Genomic DNA, 24,784 nt, shown 5'->3' with positions numbered 1-24,784 from the left:
CCCTTAAACTCAACAGGTTCGGTTTGCTTTTTTTTAAATGTATTTATTTAATTTTAAATTAACAATGAACAGCCGCTTTGTTCAGCGCTCGGCTTGAGCAGCGCTGTAAAACGTCATCAAAGTGTGCATATGAGAATCTGCATTTGTGTGGAATAACCGTCAGATTCACTCTGAAAGCATCCACATGTATCTGTGTTTAGCTGGATTTTCCTCACTGTTTCACTTTTAAACTTGTGTTATAAGCTCGGGGTTCTGAGAAATGGTAATAATCAGCTTTTTATTTGAGTGTTTTTATATTATATTTGTGTTATTTTTAGTGTATGAGTGTCAAGAACAACCCCATTATTTTACATAAGCCTAAATATATGCAAGTCCATGGGACCATGAAACACATTAACAGGTTTCCCCATACATCCTTATGGAAAAAAATACCTTTTAAACTCAGTCCCAGAACCAACTGACATTGAATCTCAAGGTACCACTGTATTTGCTTTTTAAATGGGATGTCCAACAAACGCATGGTCAGGTGTTCAAATACTTTTGTCCATGTAGTATATCAGCTTCTAAAAATCAAGACATCAGTATAAATTAAGCATTCTGGGAAATGTAGAAATGTAAACATTGCAGCACTGACAAAAACAATAACCCAGTTGTATGTTATGTTATTTATTACTACTTTAAGATTTTCTTTGTGTCTTGTGAGAAAACAAGCTGTAGTGACATGTGGCTCACAAAATACAGATTTTCTTCTACTAATAATTATAGTTTACACATTTTAACATCATTTCATAATGAAAAAATAATGCCATTTGTATAACATAAAGATGTGAAAAGAAGGACATTGAGGAATTGACAGTATTAATGTAATGAAATAAGGTTTAACTCTTTATCTCCAAATTTGACATTGAAATAAATCTATTTACATCCAATGAACTCCTGAGTTTGAAATCGTTACACTTACAACATGTACAGGCAACACCAGAAAATGGAACCTGGTTTTACAGAGAGGAATGTAAACCTGGCACTGAAGGGTCATAGCACATAAACTTCTGTACACAATTTATTGAAAATAACATAGAAAGGAGGTTTAGTAACCATCCAGCACAGATCTGAAAGCCACAACATGAAAAGAGCATTAATGGATATTTTTCAATAGAACAAAACTGACCATTTTGTTAATTGTGTGTCCGAGAACTATTTTCTTTCTACTGCTCCCGTATTTAGGGGTCAGCACAGCGGATCTGGTCTGCTAATTAGACTTGGCACAGTTTTAATGCCAGATGCCCTTCTTGATGCAACCCTTCTATTTGTATTAATATATGGGACCAGCACTGAGAGCGCCTGGACAAGTGCACCTCCTAATGGCTAGGCAGTTAAGCCACCCCCCTTTCTTCCCCAGAGGCCACCCCCCCACGATGGATTGGCGCCCTCTCCAGGGTGTGTTGCTGCATTACACCCAGTGATTCTGCAGGATAAATGAAGTGGTTAAAAGCATGAAAATAAATAAATGAATCACCGAATCCCAAATGATTTTCTGCTGTTTACCACTGTGTACTACAGTGGATACAAAATAATGTTTACTACATCCTAGGTAGTGGACCTTAGGATCAATATTAAGTCGTTTAGAATTGATTCTGCCATCAGCTATACAGCTGGCTAGTGATTATGTCTTCTGCTATTACAGTATATACATTTTTATAGCGATTAGGGTCGTAACTGAGCCAACCGATTCAAAAGTGTATATTAGCCAGCATGCTCAATTTAAATACCTTATATGTTCTGTAATTGTAAGCTGATGTTGGTATTCTAGAAGCCGTTTCCATTAATTAACAACAGAAAATGCATTTTTTGATTCACCAGCCAGCATAGTGTGTATATGGTGGCTGAAAATATCATTTTAATATTGACAGCAAGGAGAAATAGTTAAGATATGATTAGTTAAATGTACCTGTGTTAGTGTGGAATAAGCCTTAGTAAAACGTGGCTGTTAGCTGTGGGATATGTGCTACCAGGCTCAAAAGACTCATTTCTGTACCAGATATATTGTTATATTATTTTTTTGACTACACACTGCTAAACACCCAGATAGAGCAAAGATATTCTATACCAGGGTTTGGTAGCCATGCATAAAAACATCAAGTTCATGCAAGATAGGTATCGTACCATGTCCTGTTTGTAACCTATTTGGACCCTTGAAAGCTCTCAGGATCACAACTTTGGTGGCACATGGCCAGTGCTGAATTTGTTGCCTCTTTATATTGCTGATAACGTAAAGACCATTTAAGTTTCCAACACATGCAGCGGAAACATGTGCACGTGCACATAAACGAACATGCACACATATGCACATTTACAAAAACGTGTGCAAGAAGAACAGACAATAAACACCAGTACAATGGGCAGTAATTAGGCACAGCTCGCACTTCGAGTTAAAAGTTTCCTTCTGATTTTTATTTTTTGAAGAACTAGAGATGTCAATAATTACCCAGGTAACCAATAACCGACAAAGATGCTGGATTTAAGTTTGAAACATAAGCGAATCACCCTTTTTGCGCAAGTGCCAGCTCTGATTACGGAGGCCAAGAATGTCATTAAGATCACACAGTGAAGCCGGTTTGTGTCAGTATGGAGTCTGACAGGTGGTAATCTCTGCACATGTGAAACTTTTTGTTGCAAAAAAAAATCGTCTTAAAATGATCACTAATTTGGTCAGGAAGAGCTTTAATGTACAGATTGCATCTCAATTCATGGTTAGCATATTTAATTAGAGCTTGTAGTGAGCTGAACTGGTTCTGCTCACAGTATTTATGTCCATCTGACTGTTTTACATTAAAGCCATGATTATATTTTACACAGTTTTATTTAATAAAGCATAAAGTTTTGGTAATATGAAGTAAAGTGTTTTATATTTTAATAGGACGCAGTATTCTTGTCGTTTATCGTTTAACCATCGATTAATGGAAGCCGGTTATCGGTTTAAAAAGAAACTGGCAACATTTGCATCCCTATGAAGAACACAAAAGCTATATTTAACATGACATACGAACACAAATATTTTCATTTAAGTAACTGAGAAACTGAATCCAAACAGTTTTTGTCCAACTAAAAACAAGACGTTTCTCATTATTCATATTATTTACAAGCGTAAACTCCACCCGTGTGTTTCCTTGGCTAGTTTATTCACGTCCTGTGTATGTGTAGTTGGGCATTATCCATCTTCCACTTTCAGTTTTTGGGCTCCTGGTGCATGTTTTCCCCCCCCTCTCATTTTGTCTCTGTTATGTTTCTCCTCTAACGTGTATTAGTATCCTGGGTGGAGGTGGAGCCAGACACGGGGCTCGGAGGGGTGGAGGCTCTTGAGGTGTTGGAGGTTTTCTCTAGGCTGGGGCTCGGGACTGGGCAGCTCTCCGGGGCTTTGGTTAGGATGCGTGTGTTCGGGTTGGATATGGCTTTGGGCTGAGCCTGCAAGCCAGGGCTGCAGATCAGGTGGTGACGCTCCCAGTCTTTGTGCTGACAGAAGGAGCCGCAGTACCGAGCCGCATTACACCCACTGCACGTCTCGCTTGCCTTTCGGCCACAGTTCCAGCAGCACTAAGAGACAAAGGAAAAGAAAGAAGAAAATCAGAACAGTACAGTCATGGTTTTATGTGTGTTTATGGAAATGAGTGCATGTTTAATGCTGGCTTGTGCTCCCATCCAAAAAGAACATTGAAACCTTTGAAGAATTGGAACCAGTTTTGCAGTTCAGAATATGTTTTTTAATCTTTCATCCTTCCATGAATGCTGACCGACCAAGAAGTGCTTAAACAGATTTAAGAAACTGGCATAAATTAGGCACAATTACTGGCGATACAATTTCTCAGAACATATAATATTATTAATATACCCTCCCAGGCCTATGCACATGGTATATGTACACATTTTCATAATCCATGTGATTGGGACTAGGAAATTAATTAAAAATAAAAGCTGACGAGCTCATGTTTATGGGTTTTTAGAACAGTGTTTAAATTAGGGACAATTACTGGCGATACAATATCACAGAATATATAATATTTGTTTAACTTCCCAGTTCTATTCACACGGTATATGTATACATTTTTTATAATCCATGTGAATGATTATTTTATTCATTGTCTAGTTCCAAAGCTTCTGAGCTTATGTGGTGTAGTGGGGGTTTGAATTCCAGGCTAGGCTCACAAATACAGAAAGTACAAGATGTTTTGTAAACCTAGCTATTGGCGTGACACATATCAGTACACCCTTAGTGCAGGTCCCAAGCCCGGATAAACAAGAGGGTTGTGTTAGGAAGGGCATTTTGGTGTAAAAACTGTGCCAAATCAAATATGGAGAGGAAATTTCCACTGTGGCAACCCATAAAGGGACCAGCTGAAAGGAATCCTTCATGCATTCATCCTTCATTTGTCTTATTAGCCCTAGCTACTAACTCTAGAGGTTTTAATTGCACAATACTTCATCAAACGAAAGTGTTAAGAGCAGAAACTATTGTTTGCTAGCGTGGTCATATTAGTGCAGTGTTTTGTTTAGGTTGCTGATGAGTTGGTGTTGCTAGAACTAAAACTGTAATTAAAACTTTTTGGATTATGCAGCTACACTAGTACAAAATTCCTTTCTTAACTGGCATTTTAATGCCACGATTAAAAAATTGTTTTTCACTACCCCTGCCTAGTTGTTTGATGTACAGTCTTAAGAATCTCTCTCACTGTTCTGAAAAATGACACATAGGTTTGTAGAAATTCATATCAGGCTGTTCTGAGAACCACTAATGATAAAACATAAACCAGATTTAGGGTGGATAACATTTATAGAAAAAATAAACTTACTTCACTGGAGTCCTCTTGTTCGTTGATGACCTGTATTGCATCTTCTGTGGCTTTCCTCTTCGCCTCAGCCAGGGTTTTCTCCATCTTAGCCCTCTCTGATGCAATCATTTCGAATGCCTTCTGCTCTGCCTCTGCCACCGCCTTCTGCACCTCATCCATTGCTTGTCGTTTCACCTCATTCACTGCTTCCTCTACAGGAGTTAAATAGAGTCAACAGTTAACACTCTGATTCATTTTACTATTTACTTGTATGTGTGTGTGTCTTTCATTAAAAATGTGGAAAAGGATTACTTTTTACATCCCAGGCACATCACTATGAATCAGTAGCACTAAATAAAATGTATCATCCTTATAAACATGTCATAAAACGGTTAGAAACAGGTGCGTGCTGTAGGGGGTAGTAAACAAGTTTCGCAGTGTTGCCACTCTTACCAGCTTTCCTCCAGATTTCATCAGGCACGTAGCCAGAGCCGGGGTGCAGAGAGAGCTCCCGCTGAGGATCTGAGACACACAGACACACAGAACATTCAAATTAAAATCTAGAACTGATCTATACAATCAGTCCAAAAACCTGAACTATTTGACACATCACAAAATACATAAGAATTATAATACACATTTATGACTGTACAACAAATACTGCTAGATTTAAAGGGGAAAATAGTCAAATTCAAGTCAAGTTGAGCAAGCCAAGGGCAACAATGGCAGCCAGACCCATTCTCCTAGGGTAGAGGTCAAATAAATGTTAAACTCGACTGGCCTGCCTGTTTTCAAATTTCCTCAGTCATTTCATTTTCATCAACCCGCTTTATCCTGGTCAGGGCTGCAGCAGGTCTGGTTCCACCAGCAAACACTGGGTGCAAACACCACACTGGGTGCAAACACCCAGCTGACAGATAGCGTAATAGATTTTGTCTCACTGGCTTAATAATGTAACTGTAGCTGTTTCACAGATGAAATGCTTTAACATTTATTAAAATGGTAGCGAGAGAGAAGGAGAAAGGGCTGAGGAAAAGGAAGGTACACAGGTCACGAGTGAGCAGTATCAAAAAAAAAAAAAAAAAAAAAAAAAAAAAGACTTGGTTTTGGGCAGGGACTGATCACAGATGGTAGAAGTGCGTGGGAGCCAGAGAGCTTCACCCTCAAACAACACAATCTCCTAATGTAGCAGCCTGAACACAAGCGTGCAACACCTGCTCACTCAGCAGGCACACAGGCAGCCAAACACGCTCTCTTAGTCTGAGAACGCTACATCTGATCACCACAAGGGGGCACAAATCAATCACATACAGACCAAAACATGAGCTCATGAGCTGATTTTACCAGAGCATTGATTAACAGCTGAGAACAGCCAGCTTTACTGGTTGATTTCAGTGGTCTCACTTCAAGATTATTCATAGCTCTAAACTGGCTGTCATTGAGCATGTTACATTGTCCAGTCGAAGATCACCGATCCTTAGTCAGCTTCTTTACAACCACGGTTATATCCCGGTCAGGGTAGCAGTGGGACTGGTTTCCCTGGAAACACTGATCACAAGGCGTAAACACGTTAAGGCTTTGACCATCCTTACCCTCCCTGTCTGTGTAGGCACCCAGTAAGCTGTTTCAAACTTAGATCTCCACTGTAATACACTAGAGAAATAGACCGCTATCACTACCAAGCACCTGTGAGTCTAATTTAGAAATAAATTGAAGACTCTTTGTTTTTTTGTGTCAAAGAGATACTGGACATAGTAAGCAGAAATAAGAAAGCAGACTGACCAGTATTGATACCTTCAGCAGGCAGAGGACTGTGTGTTTTGGAGAAGGGCACGTTGCTCAGAGTCGCTCCACTCTTGCGCGAGCCATCAAGCTGACTAGACCTCCGTCTCCAGTAGTTAAGCTCCTCGCGGTCTGATTCCTGACAGCGCCGCAGGACGCTCACGGAACGCCTCGTCTTCTCCACCATGTCCACAATGCAGTTCAGCACCTAAAACCATCACACACATACTTGAGCAAAGCAGTCAGGATTCTAAAGGCATTCTGTTCCTCTCTAAATGTCACAAGCATAACTTGTTTTTGGATTTTAAATACATTATTATTAAAAACCACAAAGACGCATTGTTCACTGTGGTTGATCACTGCAAAAAAAAAATATTTAAAGCTTCATTTGTGGTACTTACATGGTCAAGGTGTCTCCATTCATCAGCCCACTCTCTCTCAGTCAGTCTGTGGTCAACTGGCTCCTCGTGGTAGCCACCGTTAGTGCCTAACCCCAAAAAAATTTAAAAAAAATAAATAAAAAATTTCACATGTATGATACATACCATCATTTAACAGAACAAAAATGAAGTTTTAGGGTGTAGAAGTAAACCAACTGAATATAAATTAGATAAACAGACAAACGGGTTGCATAAAGTGGCTGTTGCACTTAGTTTACTTCAAGGCCTGGTGCATATTGCTGTTTACCACAACGCTAAAGCCTTTCACAAGATACTTGGCAAAACTGCTTTCTGTTGGCTGTGCCTTAGCTTAAAGTAATATGAAATGTATTTTAGTCTATACAAGAAAGCTTAGCAATGGTCTTCAAGCAACCAAATAAAGTGAGTTCACGAAACTTTGTTTTGTTAATCTAAAGCTGAATCATATTAATGAGCTAGAAGGCCACGACAACCAATTCCAAAAAGAAGAAAATTTAAATTTAAAATGTTTACTATTCACCATGATTTATTTTTTTAGTGAATCATGCTGGATTTCAGGTTAAATAAACACATCAGTGTTTTGTGAAAGTGAGAATCAGCTTTCTCCACCATGTCTGAGCTTCTGGCTACATTATTAAAACAATCTGTCTCATTGGTGGTGCTTTGAAAAGCTCTACAGCAAACTGGGTCGAAGTTCAATCAGATTGAACTTTAAGCGCAGCAGCAGCAAGTGGTACAAAACAAGCGCCAAAGCAGTAAACGTGTGTACTGCACAACGCTCAAGGTTGCACCATGGCAAGGTAAGCGCAGATGCCTCACTCTATCGGAAACAATGGACAGCAATGTAAAAGTGGTTTAGCTACGCTTGAATCGTGTGAATGCAGCCTAACAAAAATAATGGTCATGATGATTTTCCCAAATAATGCAGTTACACTTACTACATTACAGCCAGTTTAGTAAGGAAATGTGTCTTAAGTTAAACTCAGTTCCATCAGACAGTAAACAGCATAGAATGCCAGCCATGACAGTATACATTCAAGACGAATGATCACACTACACCTTTTGATCATAAAGCCTAAAATAACTTTATTACGAGTACATGGGGAATGTATGATGCAACATATTTTTAAAATAAATACCAAACAACACAAAATCAAACATCAGCCCAATTAGCTCATCTAGGCTAAGCCTTCCAGTACTGGATGAAAAAGAAACAAAGAAAAGCCCAATAATTTAATGAAAAACAGATTGCGAGGGAAGCACAACACTCAGAACCCACATCTGTAGCACAGCTGTCAGAAAAAAACACACACACACACAACACAAAATTCCTTTAGGGAGCCGCTCTGGCTGAGTGGAGGAGGCCACTTCTAAACAAATCTAGGCTTGGATGGGAGGCTTTAACAGCACACTCGCACGCGCGCACACACACACACAGGCCACCATCGGCGTTAGGATGTCTCTTATCCTGCAGTTAAAAGCTTAGATAGCGTGATTTACAGCTGGGACTAAAAGGACCTTCAAACCAACAGCTAATAAGAAGATGATTTAGGTTTTACAGTTTGCAATTTGGTTGTATTCATCCACACATACCTCACTCCCTACATTCATTCATTTCGCTGAATTTAACCTCATGTAATTGCTTGTATTTGATTTGCATTGCATTGCATTTGCATGTTCCTCTGCCGTCCTTTAAAATGGGTTACTGAAAATAGCAGTAGAGTAATTACCTGGTAGTCGTGGTCTGTCCTTCAGTTCCCGCAGCTCAAGAATGCGTTGTGGCTCTCTGTAAAGGTGAGGGGTGTTGATGTCATCTAGGGCATAATGCTGGAGAGGGGGTGGATTTGGGTGAATCTGGAGTGGCACAGGGTGAGCAGGACTATGCCTTGGGGCAGGGCTTATGGTGCAAATGCGCTTGGCTGGAGGCTCTAGAGGGGCAGGGGGTCGCTCGTGAAAGCCGTTTTCTTTGCCTCTGTATTGAAAATGACAAAAACATCTTGGTCATGTAGTGGTCATACAGTCAGAACAGCCTGCTTGGTGCATAATGTGTGTGTTTGTGCGTTTACCTGCTGGGGCTGTGTCTCTTGGTGCCGTCGCTCGGCTCTAGCAGTAGTTCGGTGGAGTCGGCGGGTGAAGGGGCAGCTGTGCTGAGCAGCAAGTGCTCATGTTGGGACAGGTACTGAGCTGGAGTCTGCTTAGCTGCCCGTGCACAGTGCAAAAGTTCTCTTTGCAACAGTGGCAGGTTTGCCTGCAAGGAACAAGTTGTTTTTATTAAAAAGAAGGGAAAAAACATTTTGTACCTTTTCTCAAGTGTTCAAATATGGCTCTTTTAAGTTGGCTGAAAAGTATGAGAAAACCACTCAGGTGCTTCTTCAACCACTCATCTTAAAGACAGATTACTGTAATTATGATGCATCCACCTGCTGTGAATTTAGAATAAAAGCCAACAGTGAAGCAAAGACACTAGCCATTGAACCAAAAGCATAGCTTGACTTACTCCTTAGGACTCGAATAAGACCAACATCATAGCCAATAGTTGTAAGTCCTTTGACTTGTACTTTGTATTTTTTAATAACATAATTTACTAAAAGGAGTTCTAGCATTTGACCTACAAGGAAATATTTACAATGAAAAAATGATCAAAGTGAGATCATCGTAAAACATCTTGACACTGCATTTTGTAATATCTGTACATTAAATCCAATACTAAGAAACATTCATATATCTTGATATATTTTCAAAACATTTTTTCACCATTATCCTGACAAGGGCTGTATATATAGCCCATCATGTCTGTCGAATAGCATCTGTTGATTTAAACTCGAACCTCAGCAGCTGTGGGCACCACCTAAGCACCTTTATTTTTATTACCTGAAGTAAAATGACTTTCCATGGCCAGATTTTAATTAAATAAGACTTAAAATAATCATGAACATATGTTCTAATTATAATTATACACAAATATATAAATATTCTTACTTAAAAAGCCAGAAAGTTGTTTCAAATCATATTAGTACAAATAATCTCCTACTAACAAACAATAAAAATGTACAAAAAAAGTGTTGCATGTAAAAAATGTTGCATCTAGCCTATATCTATTCACAAGACAATTTTGTAAGCTGATCTGCACTGCAAACAATTATCATAACAGCAAGTTAGATACTTGTCAATATAAAATTCTACTACAATTATTATTCATCTTGCTCAAAAAATCACCAGGCCATAGAGCTGCAAACAAACTCATGTTTTGCCTTAAGCTGGTTTAAATTATCCACATTTATTACCCCCCCCCCCCCCCCCCCCCCCAAACACACACACACACACACACACACACACACACAGGTCCTGAATCAAGACCTTAAGATCAATCTCTAAAGAAAACCTCAAAGCAGCCTCAGTGGCGTCTGCATGCACTCTTTGATTGATGGGGGCCCTGCTCAGCATTACTAAACCATCTTTTAACATTATGTCCCCCTCCAGACTACTGTTGGCACCAATGCCTTTAGTCAAAATAGACCTTAAATCTGTTGTGTTAAAGTGCCAGAGACGAGGGGAGGAAAAAAAAAAAAAAAAAGCACTGCACACTTGTCAGGATGAGGTAAAACAGACCTAAAACATCCCTTGCACAGGGCTGGTATATGGACCATGTTATCAGAACAGACATGCCTTTTACTGAAAAGCTGGTTTCTGTCAATGCTGATACATCTATTTGATAATAGAAAACAGGGAAAGCATGCTGAGCAACTTTAACCGGCATAGAACAATACCAAGTATATGGTTAACCCGGGTTTCACCTACCTACAATTAAAGAGTGAGGTGTATCTCATCTGACCTGGGGACTTAACCAAGCCATGTTAAAACCCCTTGAGTCAGTTGAACTTTTCTAGACGGATTTTCAGTCTTTCTTCTTTAATTAAGACCACACTGTGCATAATTACCCTTCCCTTCCTTTTTTTTTTTTGCTTTCCTGCCGGTACATATGCTGCCCATCATTCAGGCAGGATTTTTCCAGGGCGGGCCGACGCTACAGACGCCTGTGTTAATTTAAGCTGGAGTCCATATGTCGCATAGGCTCCATAAAAAAAAAGAAAAAGAACCGGGACGCTTTACAGCCATGTTTCACACTTCCGAATGCTGTGGATTTGTCTTACATCAGAGCACCAGGAGAGATCGAATTCAAAAACTCACAGTATAAATCAAATAAATGCTAAATTAAAGCCCTATTCTTTGAGTACTGCCTACTTTTTGGTGTCTTCCACCAGTCTTCATTACAGGGTTTTGACTAACCATCAGTCTAAAAGCATGGTGAAAATATGTTGGAAATAAAGCCCTCCAGTAAAAAAAAACAACATTCAACATTTATACAGCTTTATTTAACAACTTTTTTTATATAATGTCTATAAATTATATAATAATAATTATATAATTTCCCCCAAGAGAAAAAAAAGGAATGGCTTATTTGGTGGAGCATGGAGTAAAAAATGGTTTCTAATAAAATATTTTTGAATTGGCTTTCAGGACTGGAAGGTCCTTTATGTAAAAGAATGGAATACATTAATGTAAATACAATACATCTAGTTCCAACACCATTACTGTAAACAGTGCATTATAGAGTACATAGGCACATACAGTGTATCACAAAAGTGAGTACACCCCTCACATTTCTGCAGATATTTAAGTATATCTTTTCATGGGACAACACTGACAAAATGACACTTTGACACAATGAAAAGTAATCTGTGTGCAGCTTATATAACAGTGTAAATTTATTCTTCCCTCAAAATAACTCAATATACAGCCATTAATGTCTAAACCACCGGCAACAAAAGTGAGTACACCCCTTAGTGAAAGTTCCTGAAGTGTCAATATTTTGTGTGGCCACCATTATTTCCCAGAACTTCCTTAACTCTCCTGGGCATGGAGTTTACCAGAGCTTCACAGGTTGCCACTGGAATGCTTTTCCACTCCTCCATGACGACATCACGGAGCTGGCGGATATTCGAGACTTTGCGCTCCTCCACCTTCCGCTTGAGGATGCCCCAAAGATGTTCTATTGGGTTTAGGTCTGGAGACATGCTTGGCCAGTCCATCACCTTTACCCGCAGCCTCTTCAATAAAGCAGTGGTCGTCTTAGAGGTGTGTTTGGGGTCATTATCATGCTGGAACACTGCCCTGCGACCCAGTTTCCGGAGGGAGGGGATCATGCTCTGCTTCAGTATTTCACAGTACATATTGGAGTTCATGTGTCCCTCAATGAAATGTAACTCCCCAACACCTGCTGCACTCATGCAGCCCCAGACCATGGCATTCCCACCACCATGCTTGACTGTAGGCATGACACACTTATCTTTGTACTCCTCACCTGATTGCTGCCACACATGCTTGAGACCATCTGAACCAAACAAATTAATCTTGGTCTCATCAGACCATAGGACATGGTTCCAGTAATCCATGTCCTTTGTTGACATGTCTTCAGCAAACTGTTTGCAGGCTTTCTTGTGTAGAGACTTCAGAAGAGGCTTCCTTCTGGGGTGACAGCCATGCAGACCAATTTGATGTAGTGTGCGGCGTATGGTCTGAGCACTGACAGGCTGACCCCCCACCTTTTCAATCTCTGCAGCAATGCTGACAGCACTCCTGCGCCTATCTTTCAAAGACAGCAGTTGGATGTGATGCTGAGCACGTGCACTCAGCTTCTTTTGACGACCAACGCGAGGTCTGTTCTGAGTGGACCCTGCTCTTTTAAAACGCTGGATGATCTTGGCCACTGTGCTGCAGCTCAGTTTTAGGGTGTTGGCAATCTTCTTGTAGCCTTGGCCATCTTCATGTAGCGCAACAATTCGTCTTTTAAGATCCTCAGAGAGTTCTTTGCCATGAGGTGCCATGTTGGAACTTTCAGTGACCAGTATGAGAGAGTGTGAGAGCTGTACTACTAAATTGAACACACCTGCTCCCTATGCACACCTGAGACCTAGTAACACTAACAAATCACATGACATTTTGGAGGGAAAATGACAAGCAGTGCTCAATTTGGACATTTAGGGGTGTAGTCTCTTAGGGGTGTACTCACTTTTGTTGCCGGTGGTTTAGACATTAATGGCTGTATATTGAGTTATTTTGAGGGAAGAATAAATTTACACTGTTATATAAGCTGCACACAGACTACTTTTCATTGTGTCAAAGTGTCATTTTGTCAGTGTTGTCCCATGAAAAGATATACTTAAATATCTGCAGAAATGTGAGGGGTGTACTCACTTTTGTGATACACTGTACATGATTGAACACCAAAATACAACACTGGGAATTGAGAAAATTGGACAACTTTTACTACACAGGGCTGATTTTCTGAGCAATGAGGGTTTTTCTCCCACTGTGACTAACTGCATAGTGTGGACTACCCTGAGACTATCCACTATTAATGTGTAGTGTAAGCAGCACAGCGATGTAGTGTGCAAAAAGCTAAAAATTTAGTGAACTTACCTTCAAGAAAGGGATGACAAACGGCCTCAGTGGGAAATTGGTGGCCTCCTGTAGTCTGGAATGAAACTCCTCAATAGTGACTGTGGAATTCTATTGAAGGAAAGTGTTGCTGCAATTAGGTGAAGCAATTCCATACACTAAAAGCTGTTGATTATGTTCATTCAGACACAGGCACACACATACACACATGGTACATACCACCAAGGCAAGAACCAAGTTCCGGACACTCTCTCCAATCTCAGGTGAGATGTCATTGCCAAACTGTTGCAATGTGGTGAGGAACCGCTTCAGTTTACTAAGTTGCCTGGCACCACATGTGGCTGGAAGCTGCTGATTGGCCAGCGAGGAAGAAGAGGATGAAGATGGTCCGTTACTGTACCGCTGAGGTGGAGAAGGGACAGCATTGAGGGTTGGTGGAGAATGGTTCAACCCATTTGTCACTGGAAAAAGAAAATAGAGTAATTAATGAAAATAATAATAATACAGCATTTAAAAGTCTAAAAATGGCATTCCAAATAAATTACAAACAATTAACAGAGGGTTCATTTCTTCTAGGTTTTTTTAACTCGGGAAGATGAGTGCTGACCAAGCTCGGAACAGCCACAGGTGTTTTTCAAAATAAGCGTGTTTAATAACATATACTGTAAATGTGTGCTGAACACTTTATCTGTGTAATACTCACATGCTGTGGAAGAGTAGGTGGCAGGCCGAGGCCCACTGGGATTAACGGAGGGAAGAGGGGGCATGGCGGATACTGCCGGTCTGGAATGAGTCTTTACATCCACTGGAGAACCGGGCATGGCAGGAACTTTCTTCTCTCCACTGTCTTAAAAAAAAAAAAAAAAGGAATGGATTTGTATTAAAACAGATTTAACTTCTAATTTCTCTCTGAAGCTAAAAGGTCTAAAAGAGTTCATGCTAATACATAAACAGACATTTTTAGAAAGCCAACAAAAATATACTTATATGTACTTATAATACATATAACTTCCAAATATCCCACAACAAAACAAATTAAGCTTTGTTGGGCCCGACACAGAGCCCTGAGGAATCCCTTACTATAAGGATCGGTGAACACCAGATGTCTTTTGCACTTTAAGATCTGTGGAGACCACAGCTGAGGTGCAAATGAACCAGTCTTTGTCCATAAGAAGAATGGTTCATCATTGAGCTTGCAGTGAGAAAAGGATGGCTTGGCTATTTTATGCTCACTAACTAGCCTTTACAAAGGCTATTCAGAGCTCACTGGTTACTTCTGCCTTTGAATAGACCACCAAGCTCTATGGTCACAGATCAGTGAAAGTAGTCCTGGAAAGAACTATGAGTAGAGCTATTAGCTCCATTCTGAGTACATCTGACCCCTAAAAGTGCTTTTAGAATAGTGGTTAATGGACAAGACCATCTCGAAGCGTCAAAGGTCATGCAACGCTTCTTATGAGGCATTTTGTAGATTCATGAACTTTTGTCAAAGAGATTTTTGTTCAGTGTTTATTCATTGGTACTAATAGGGTGAATGGGTGTCTAAGAAAAAAAACTGAGTATAGTCTTAAAAGAGGGCTGCTTGTTTAGATAAAGTGATTCAAATCCAATTGTTAGAGCTCCTTATCCATATTGCTTTATTTCACTCTCTATGAGCAAAAATAACTCACTAAATAATAATGCAGGGCAAACCAGGCTGTCAAAAATAGATAAAGCTATATTGTACAAAAAATAAAATAGCAGCAAAATACAATTAACTCAAATACTGAAGCTTTGCAGATACAGATGTGACACTATTATAAACATTTAGACAAACAAAACCAGCCTGTTTTGCAAAGCAAAACATCACATGAGAGTTTGCATCTCTCGGCTCTTAAACTTGCACATCTTTGCGTCATACTGAAAACGATGGCGAGATTTTACTTCCATGTGCCCATCTGTTCTCCTCCAAGGAGACAGGAAGAACAGAAATGATAAGGCAAAGTGAGAGAACAAACCAAATTGATAAGTAGATAGTGAGCCAAGTGTTTTGGTTCTGTGCCAAACTTAGATACAACATTGCTCCTCATTCCATGAATAAAAAAACTCCCTTTATACCTTTATTCGGACAATACTAGTAATATATTTTTTTCTTTTTATTCTAAGCCAATTTTAATATAACAGCTACAGTTTTAAAAACAGAAGAATGAATTAATTTTAATAGCTGTCTAATGAACACACTTTTAAAAGAAATCACAGTACAACAAACCCCATCACAGCTGAGAATGATGGGTGCGAATCTCAGCGGTGATAGCAGCTTGTTGACACAGACATGATTGGTTTCGTTTGGGAAGAGACTGGGGTTGGCTGAAGCTCTAGGATGGATTGGCACCCTGTTCGGGGTATTCCTGCTTTGCGCCCAGTTTTTCCTGGTGGAAATGGGCCCACTCTGACCTGACCAGGATAAAGTGGATGATGAAAATGAACTGAAATTGAAAGAAAAGTGGTGAATCATTTTTCACAACTAATAAATCATTAGACTTAATTAGCAAAATCATCCTATGCTTTTTAAAAATAGTTACAAAACGGCGCTGTGTATAAAAGATAAAAAAAAGCAGTGTCTTTATTTTGAGGCTTAAGCCTCAATGTCTGTCTCTAACAAATATTTGTTTAGTGTGGTTTAAAATTGTCTGTAAAAATTTTTCTTAAATCATGAAGTGTTCTAATTTAAAATGTCCATATTAGCCAAATAAGTCCTTGACGCATTTCTAACAAATACATATTTTGTTAGCAATGACGGTCTTTGTAAAAATTAATGAATAAATAAGGAATTTGCCCTGCATTAAACATCTGGGTACCCAGTACATCTTTTTTTAAATGAGAATAAATAATAAACACTAGTACCTATATGCATAGAGCAGCTGGTTCATTACTCAGCCAAATATTGATTCGCCAACAACAAACAATAAGTGTCCCGCTTCCCCTGAGGACCAACTGTTACTATACTTCCTAAGATAATAGCAGCTACTCTGTGTGTGTAAATGTGGGAGAGTGAAAAAGAGCGACGGGTGTAAAATCAACAATGAATAATATGATAAGAAAGCATCAACCAAGCTTTAAAAAAGGGCAGAGCTAGTGTACTTCGGTTTGCAGTCAGAGAATCACATTATATGCAGGTGTACACTTCTGTTGTGCAAACTACATGCATGGCTTTTGTTATGCAAACTACATGCAGGCTTTCACCTGTCTTTTGTTATTAAAATCTACTTGCAAAGTTGTCAGTACACTTTAGGACAGAACATCATAAATGGTGTTGCTCAGCACTCGCAACACATTTTGCAAATAAATCTTTGGCATACATCATGCCCAAACTCGGTCAACAGTGCTTTTCTCTGCCACTATAAAATTTTATGTATTTTGTCTGTTTCCTTACTTATTTGTGTATGTCCACTAATACAAGGTATTGAAGACATTTCAGATCCTTTCCAGTTAAGTCAGTCAATTTTATTCTCCTCACACAGCCAACAATCATCTTTTTATTTGATCAGTTTGGGTAGCATTACTCAGAACGTGGTTATATACTAGGCCATATAAACATGGTTCTGAACTCGTCCTCCTATCATTAAAGAAACTTTCATTAGTACCACCCGGCTATGCTAAACTGATTTTGTATGTTAGGGAAATAGCAATTGGAAAACCCTAGGTATACACAACAAACCCAAACTATAAATCTATATATCTATATCTATATATAATCTATATATCTATATCTAATCTATAGATAGATAGATAGATTAGATAGATAGATAGATAGATAGATAGATAGATAGATAGATAGATAGATAGATAGATTGATAGATAGATAGATAGATAGTGTGCTATATATAGTGCTATCGGCTGGCCAGGCATGTCTGTCTAGCACCCATCAATTCCCAGTAAAACCAGATCCGCCACAACCCTGACCAGTACACTGCCTACTTTGAATTGTCACTAAGTTCAAGTGATTTAATAGTAGATTATAAATCAATTGATTTAACACATTGATTTAATGATAAATGTATGTGCACAGGGTGTGTCCATTGTTTTCTGTTGGGATTGGACCCACAAAACCCAGAGCAGGTTAAAGTGATATGCAAACACAAACTGATAAATATATTCAGCATTTATCAAAGAGTGATTAAAATTTGTATGAGAATTTGAAGACATTAATGAAGAATATAAAAGCATGAAATGTGACCATGAAGGATGCTTTAAGCATAGTTCATCAAAAATCCTTGAAAAGCCTTTTAAACTACACAAAGCACATGGATCTGCAGCTTTCAATAGGTGTCTTCAGTAATCAGCAAAGCTCAAATGAACATAAGCCAAGTTAGCGTACTGCAAAGCGTAACTGAGTCTGTCACCTTGAATAAGTATAGATATTTACTCCCCCACTGCCTAAACCACTTAACATTGGAGAAACTTGCACAAAGAGCTGATTTAAAAACCCCGCTCTGTCTTTGTTTAAAATGATGAACACATTTCCATTAAAAGCACTTGAGTGCGTCCAGACTGGGAAATCATTTAAACACGAAAACAATACACTGAAAGGCCGATCCTGCCTTTGGGCACCCAGCACCCATACAAACCCCACATGGGGGGTTGATGTTGAAAACAGAGCCTGAGCCATAGATACAAAAGGGTTAAGCTATCAGATCTAAAAAAAAAAGAGAGAAAGAGTGTGTTTGTGTGTTTGGAAGGGGAGGGGGGGGGGGTAATCTCCCCCTTATATGCTCGGTGCAGCTCCTCCTGCATTTCAACCATATGGAGCTAATGGGGCAACATGCTGGCAGCTGGAGCCTCCAACAGTCACCTGTGTCCCTGCAGAGGGGGGGCGGGAGTGAGGGAGGGACAGAGACGGATTGGACGTGAGGCACGGCTGCAGTGGGAAGGGGGTAGACAAAGACGAGCAAAACAAAAGCTGCACCTGGTGCCTGTCAGTTTGCACACACTAACAATACACACACATCTGTTCCTCTCTAGCAATGTAAGTGGGTGCGTGTGTGCTCTGCAACAGGTTGAAACCTCTGTGTGTGTGGCTGGGCGTGTCTATTGTACACCAAACTTCACTGGCATTACTCATTGCAAAGAGTAGTCCCCATTTATCTCCCACTTACCAATTTAAATTGACTTTATTTATAGCCTTTCATTCTCAGTGTGAAAGGACAAACTCGGGGCATTTATTAAGCTCCTGTGTAACAAATCCCTGCAAGGTATTTGGCATTCAAAAAGCCACCGTGTTATGAATATTTACTATGCATACAAAATGGGTATTAACAGTTTTTGATATTCAGATTTTTATTGGTAAATAAATAGTATAAAGTGCGAGCAGGAAAATAATTTATATTAAAAATGTGTAGATTTTATTTTTATTTCCAACAATCAGATTTGGTTAGTAATGTGTGTGTGCGTGTGTTTTTAAATTTCCTTTCAGTTGTTCTAGTATGTTATGGATCACCACTGCGTCTCATTCCTGTCCGCATACCTGAATTGGCACAGTGTTTACTGTAGAGGCCCTTCCTGACGCAACCCTGGGACCAGCACCGAGAGCGCACTGACAAGTGCACCTCCCAACAATTAGGCTGTTTGGCCATCCCCCCCTAACACATAGCCAATCATTACTGTGTGGATGCCAAACCAACCAATAGCACTGCTGAGATTCGTACCCCTGATTTTACTGCTATTTTGCTAGCGATTCACCACTGTGCCATCTGGGCATCTGTGGATAGTTATGTTCTATATTTAATTCTAATTTGTGGCTTAAATTATGCTTCAAAACGACTATGGCCAAACTGATGAGAAATAAATACACTTTTAGATGTGCTAAACGTGAAAGTAGCTTTAATTGTGGGTACTTTTTAACTCTCACTCAAGTTTAGAAAGACAAAAAAAGTGCTTTCTTAGTAGGGCCATATTTATCTAACCATTTTAATCTAAAATCTTTGTGGTTACATACCAAATTCTGTTTTAGCATGAATGTATAGAACAGAACATATAAACGTTTTAGATTTCATGTGACAGAATTATATGCCTTCATGTAGATAAGGCAAAAAGAACTAACAAACAGAGAGCATTCTTTAAGACATGAAACATGTATTAGTCTCCAGTTTAGGGATGTCAATGATTACCCAGTTAACCAAATAACAACAAAGAAGCCATTGTTCGATTTATGATGTCATTTAAATGCAGTTCCGACAGACCTGTCATACATTAAAACCTTAGTAAATCCTGGAGCTTTATCCAAGTAGAAAACATGCCAGTGCCAATCACACTTGCTACTTTGATACGCTGTAATCAACATATAACTTTATTGTTTTAATCCTTAACCATTACACATGTTGTTCTATTTAAATACGTAACCAGCTATAACAGACTGCCTTTACGGTTCCCTCTCCCTCCAACACCGTAATCATTAGGTCAAGCAATGGCTGACCTCCTGCATTTTGGGCCCATAAGACTCCAAAATGGTTCCCCAGGGGTCTCTGGTAAACGGTACAGTATGATTTGGGGTCAGTGGATACAGCTCAAACAAAGGAGACGCATTACTAAGACTACTAATGGTGTGCCTACACAGAGAACATGCCCGACACCCTGCAGGGCACCCACCACAAACTCAATCTAAAGAGGAGAAGGGTCAGTAATAACAGGTTAAGGTGTTTTAAGTAGTCACTTATTCAGAACACAACCTAGTCTGCTCGCCATAGCAGATCTGGTCTGCATACCAGACTTGGCACAGTTTTACACCAGATGCCCTATCTGATGCAACCTTCCTATTTTCATCTGAGCTTGAGACCAGCACTGAGAGTGCACCTCCAAATGGCTGGGCCGCCCCCCTATTAGACATTAGCCAATTATGTCCGTGCAGCCAATAGCAACTCAATATCCCAGCAGTAGTGAGCTCACATCCATTACAAGTGCACCACCCGAATGCCAAGAGAGTGAAGTTTATACACAGCTAACAAACATTATTGCAATTTCATTAGGTTAGCTAGCCAGTAACACTCATGCATCCCAACTAGGATATCATGGTATATTAATATAGTTATTTAAGGTTTGTAAAAGGCACCCATTTAAACAAGAAACACAAACTGTAGTTTATATGTTTGCTTTAGTTTAGCATGAGTATGATTAAATGACTATATGTCTGACTTTCTCCTGCAACCCACCCACCACCAAAACCTCAACAAATCTCACTGACATGTCCCAGGATCATCAGCTGATAAAAGCAAAATGAAGAATATACCAAAACAAGGTCATCCTGCATGTAAGTTTGATTAATGGAGTGTGACCCTATACAAAGTCCAAAGCTCTGTTTTGTTTTAGTTTTTTTTCTGCAGACTGCCGGTCTGCTTTTCTGTAAATTTTCACATACACACACCCACACACAGGGCTGTCAGGCTGACAGGGTGCAGCATGCTCTGGTGTGTGTCTGTCAGGGCTTGCCTGGAGATTGTGTTTGCTAAGATTAGGCAGGCCTGTGGTGACAAGCAGTCCAACAAATACAACCCTGCAGCATATTTCAGTACCATGTAGCACCACTTCAGGCAACATCTGGAAAATGTTCGGTTGCTGAACATACTTTTATGGAAAAGTCTTAAATGCTGGCTCCCTACTGAATGTCTTTAATTGCACCATTCAATCATGCGTTCCAGATTCATTTCAACAAAATCATCCAACAGCCACACATACAGGGTCATTTTTTCACAGAGAAATCGAAATTCATTAAAATTCAGAAGCAAATGTTAAGGTGTTACTGATGCTTGGACAGATTCAGAAAAGACTCCAGTCAGGCATTTTGGTCATATCATGTGCCACGTGGATTGTGGATGTTAACAGCCGTGTCTACTCTTAATAATTTTAATCATAAGTACAACACCTTAATAGCCAAAACATTTAAGACATAATCAGACCTAGACTGGATGAGATATAATTTATAGTATTATTTAATAACATTTATTACATAAAGTGCTTTATATTATATGTTTTAAATGTAGCTCTCTAATGTAGATGTAACAAACATCTAATCAGTAATTTCCTGCAAAATATGCATACACATATTCTGTTAGACAATATCAATGTCTACCAGTAAAGACATTAAAAAAATTTACCTATTTTACAATTGACAAATGATCATATTTTTTCCCCAAATGCCCGATTACATGGTAAGCTCTGAGTATCAGCTATTTTCTGATATTCTGATCAAAGTATTTCAAGAAAAAAATATTAAGATGGTTTTAAAGAGATATTTTACATGCATTATCCTAATCATCCACACAAATATAATCCAAACTTCCAATATCAAAAAGGATGACAGGTCAATATATTAGGCCGGTATCACTTTTCATACCGATACTCAATATATGACCAGGACATCTATACTAAATATAATAATGCTATATCATAATTCAATACCCATAATGTCATCAAATGAATTTATTGCCATGCTGCCCACTTTACGCTACACTAACAACTAGGCAAGCAGCCATTATACAGTTAAACCATTTACTGCAGATTTGTTTTTTGTTTTTTCAAAGAATGACCATTTTCACTCATTTAATCAAAACAGAGGTCAGTGGCTAGCTTCTTCTCTCAGAAGGCTTCACAAAGGTCTAAAATGCATAAGAGGCATAAAGACAAATATAGACATTTACAAATAAATCTTAAAACACTTCTCACCTCCCCTCTAGGGTCGTCAGTTTATCTTTCTCTTATTCCAAAAAAAAAACCAAAAAACAAAACAAAGTATGTGTGTCGGGTTCAGGTTGCTTGTAGCTCCTTATTCTCACTCTTTCGCTTCTCTTCTTCATATGTAGGGCATGTGGCTAAGCCCCCTGCACATGTGAGCTGCACTCAGAGTTCCTCTCACAGCCGGACAAACACAGATGGAGACCAGATGGGTGAAAAGATTCAGCAAGACTTCTTATTTTTTACTCGTTCTCGCTCCCTTTCTCTCTCAGATTCTAGCTCTATTCATCTCTCCGGTTTGTTTCATCATTCGTCCTTCTGCACTCAACAGTCTATTCCTTTCTCCTCTCTTTCCGATCTCCCGTCTTTTTTCTTTCCTTCTGTCTCTGGCACACACAAAAAACAGGCGCACACACACACTCCCCCACTTCAGTTGAAGCACAGCCGGCTGGGCTCACAGCGACGCCCACTCTGTGGCTCCCAGCCAATCAGCTGATAATCTATTTATTGTATTTAGTGAGCCGGGTTTGCCGATTAACATAACTAATTGTTCTGGCATTGAAAGGTCAAACAAAGTATGTGCCAGTTCAGTAAAGGAGGGGAGAATGAGCCACTAAAAAACAGCCCAGATAATGAGACCCTACAATCAACAGTTTTACTGATGAAACTGTGTATTGGCTAATAATTAAATTTAAACCCATTTGTGATGTTTGGCAAACTGAGAAAACTAAGAATGAACATTTCAGTGTGACAATGCCTTTCATCCAACACACACAAGAAAGTGTCATATAACGAGCTACTAAATAAAACACATTTGTTTGGTGATTTACATCAAAACTGAGTGACAGTATAATACTGGGCCTTTATTGGAGAGTTATTTTATTATCAGTTATTCTTTTTCAGTTTTTATTTTCTAGGCCCAGTTTAATATGTGTTAACATTGCTATATGGACTTTGATCAAACTTTTCACTGACTTTAATTTGATCTAGTTTTTCTATTCTATAAGTCTGTCCACTTAAAAGCCATTTTTGCAATACCCAGGTGTTTTCTAATATAATGCCAAAACTGTACGCAAAAAAAGTTTCATAAACTTGTTTAAGATTTACAGACAAAAATAACAAAAATAGTGCATCTACTTTTCCTTAAATATACTATGCATGTGTATATGGAATCATTTCCTTGCACTACAAAATGTAAAATAAAAGATTTTATTTATACTAGGTATAAATAATTTAACTAGGTAACTAGGTAGTGCACTTAAATTAGTGTCAGATGAAATTCATATCTGTAACAATTTAATGAAACTTTTATTAAAAGTAGGAACTTTTCACTGCGCAACAATTTTGTTTAGCATTACTTGCTATCCCCTTCATATTTATCCAGTGCCTATAGTGTCCCTAGTTAGACTTTATCTGCTTATGATTCTGTCTGAATTAAAAAGGCACAATGTTTAAAATAGAAGGCTATGTTAACTGCCAACAGAGATGAATAAACACATACATACATAAACACATACATAATGTGTCAAAGTAACACATATTCAAGGTCCATTTCAAGGTGCTGAATATCTCCAGCTTGCAGAGCTGCAGAATGCACTTGTAAATCTGTACAATGACCTTTACTTGTATGGACTCTTATTACCATGTAATAGTGTTACACACACACAGAGATCATCTGGAAGAATTCACATGCTCTATCTAAAAAGAGCACAAATGCATGAAAAACAGAGGACAGAACAAACTAACCACTACGCCTGATTCATTTATTACAATAAATACTCAGGATTTGCCTGTGCAAAGCTCAACACAACACACACACACCTGCAAAAGCCATCCAAGGCCACTTGGTTACACAAACAACTTCAGATGCTATACACGAAACACCAGCAAACATCTATACATCCTTATCTGATAGTAATCCAGATCTAGATCACAACAACAATGTCCTATAAGATGAAGGAATACAGTGGGGTCAAACCTTATATCCCTGTCTAAATCTAGATTTACACCAAACAATTTCATTGCATGTTAATATGAAGCCAAAGGCCTTAGGTAATGAGAAGTTTAGCACTCCTCTTATAGGAGTATGCAGTTTAGTTAGGAAGGTTGCACATGTGAGCATTTGCTTGGAGTCAAGGCTGTAGAACTGGACATAAATACAAAGTAACATACAAACTGTGTAAGAGAAAACATCAAACTTAAAATTACACAATTGTTGGTTAAAAAAGGCAAGTTTGTAATGACTAGCTTGGGAGATAGAGATGAAAAAGGCAATATTTGGCTTAAATATTTGGCTTAAATATTGACTTAAAATACAAGAAACACAGGACAGCGCTAGTTTAAAGGTTAAGGGACTGGAGTACTGATTGGAAGGTCGCTGGTTAAGCCTCCAAGTTGAGCAAGGCCTAACCATGCTTGCATTATATTTGGTCACAATAAAATATAAAATTGCCACCATGTAAAAATGTAAGACTTAAGTACACATTGTCTGCTTTGTTTCTTTTAAAAAACTAATTTTACATTACACCTCTTTAATGAGTGTGATTAAGAAATGTGGCTTGTAATAGAGTAAAAGACATTAAAAACATGTTGGATTTA

The 24,784-nt window shown here is 38.9% G+C and overlaps 1 protein-coding gene across 4 annotated transcripts in view; it reads right to left on the bottom strand.

Annotated features, from left to right (window-relative positions):
• Positions 1-858: 858 nt before the first annotated feature.
• The window catches only part of cbfa2t2 (CBFA2/RUNX1 partner transcriptional co-repressor 2), a 36,417-nt gene continuing 12,491 nt past the window's right edge, over positions 859-24,784 (bottom strand). The window contains exons 2-12 of one of the 4 annotated variants that reach the window (XM_062997485.1): positions 22,178-22,572; positions 14,187-14,330; positions 13,703-13,944; positions 13,505-13,594; positions 9,091-9,272; positions 8,755-8,996; positions 7,007-7,092; positions 6,606-6,813; positions 5,277-5,345; positions 4,845-5,035; positions 859-3,591 (exon numbers count right to left, since the gene is read on the bottom strand). In XM_062997485.1, coding sequence (XP_062853555.1) covers positions 3,292-3,591; positions 4,845-5,035; positions 5,277-5,345; positions 6,606-6,813; positions 7,007-7,092; positions 8,755-8,996; positions 9,091-9,272; positions 13,505-13,594; positions 13,703-13,944; positions 14,187-14,304 — 1,728 coding nt within the window. In that variant the 5' untranslated portion in view covers positions 14,305-14,330; positions 22,178-22,572 and the 3' untranslated portion in view covers positions 859-3,291. Of the gene's footprint in view, positions 3,592-4,844; positions 5,036-5,276; positions 5,346-6,605; positions 6,814-7,006; positions 7,093-8,754; positions 8,997-9,090; positions 9,273-13,504; positions 13,595-13,702; positions 13,945-14,186; positions 14,331-15,731; positions 15,808-22,177; positions 22,573-24,784 lie in introns of those variants that run through there. The other 3 variants (XM_062997486.1, XM_062997483.1, XM_062997484.1) reach the window with 3 other exon arrangements.

Source organism: Trichomycterus rosablanca, chromosome 6, assembly GCF_030014385.1.
Source record: "Trichomycterus rosablanca isolate fTriRos1 chromosome 6, fTriRos1.hap1, whole genome shotgun sequence".
Taxonomy (NCBI): Eukaryota; Metazoa; Chordata; class Actinopteri; order Siluriformes; family Trichomycteridae; genus Trichomycterus; species Trichomycterus rosablanca.
The sequence above is the reverse complement of the archived record's forward strand: the minus strand, read 5'-3'. Positions and strand labels throughout refer to the sequence as shown.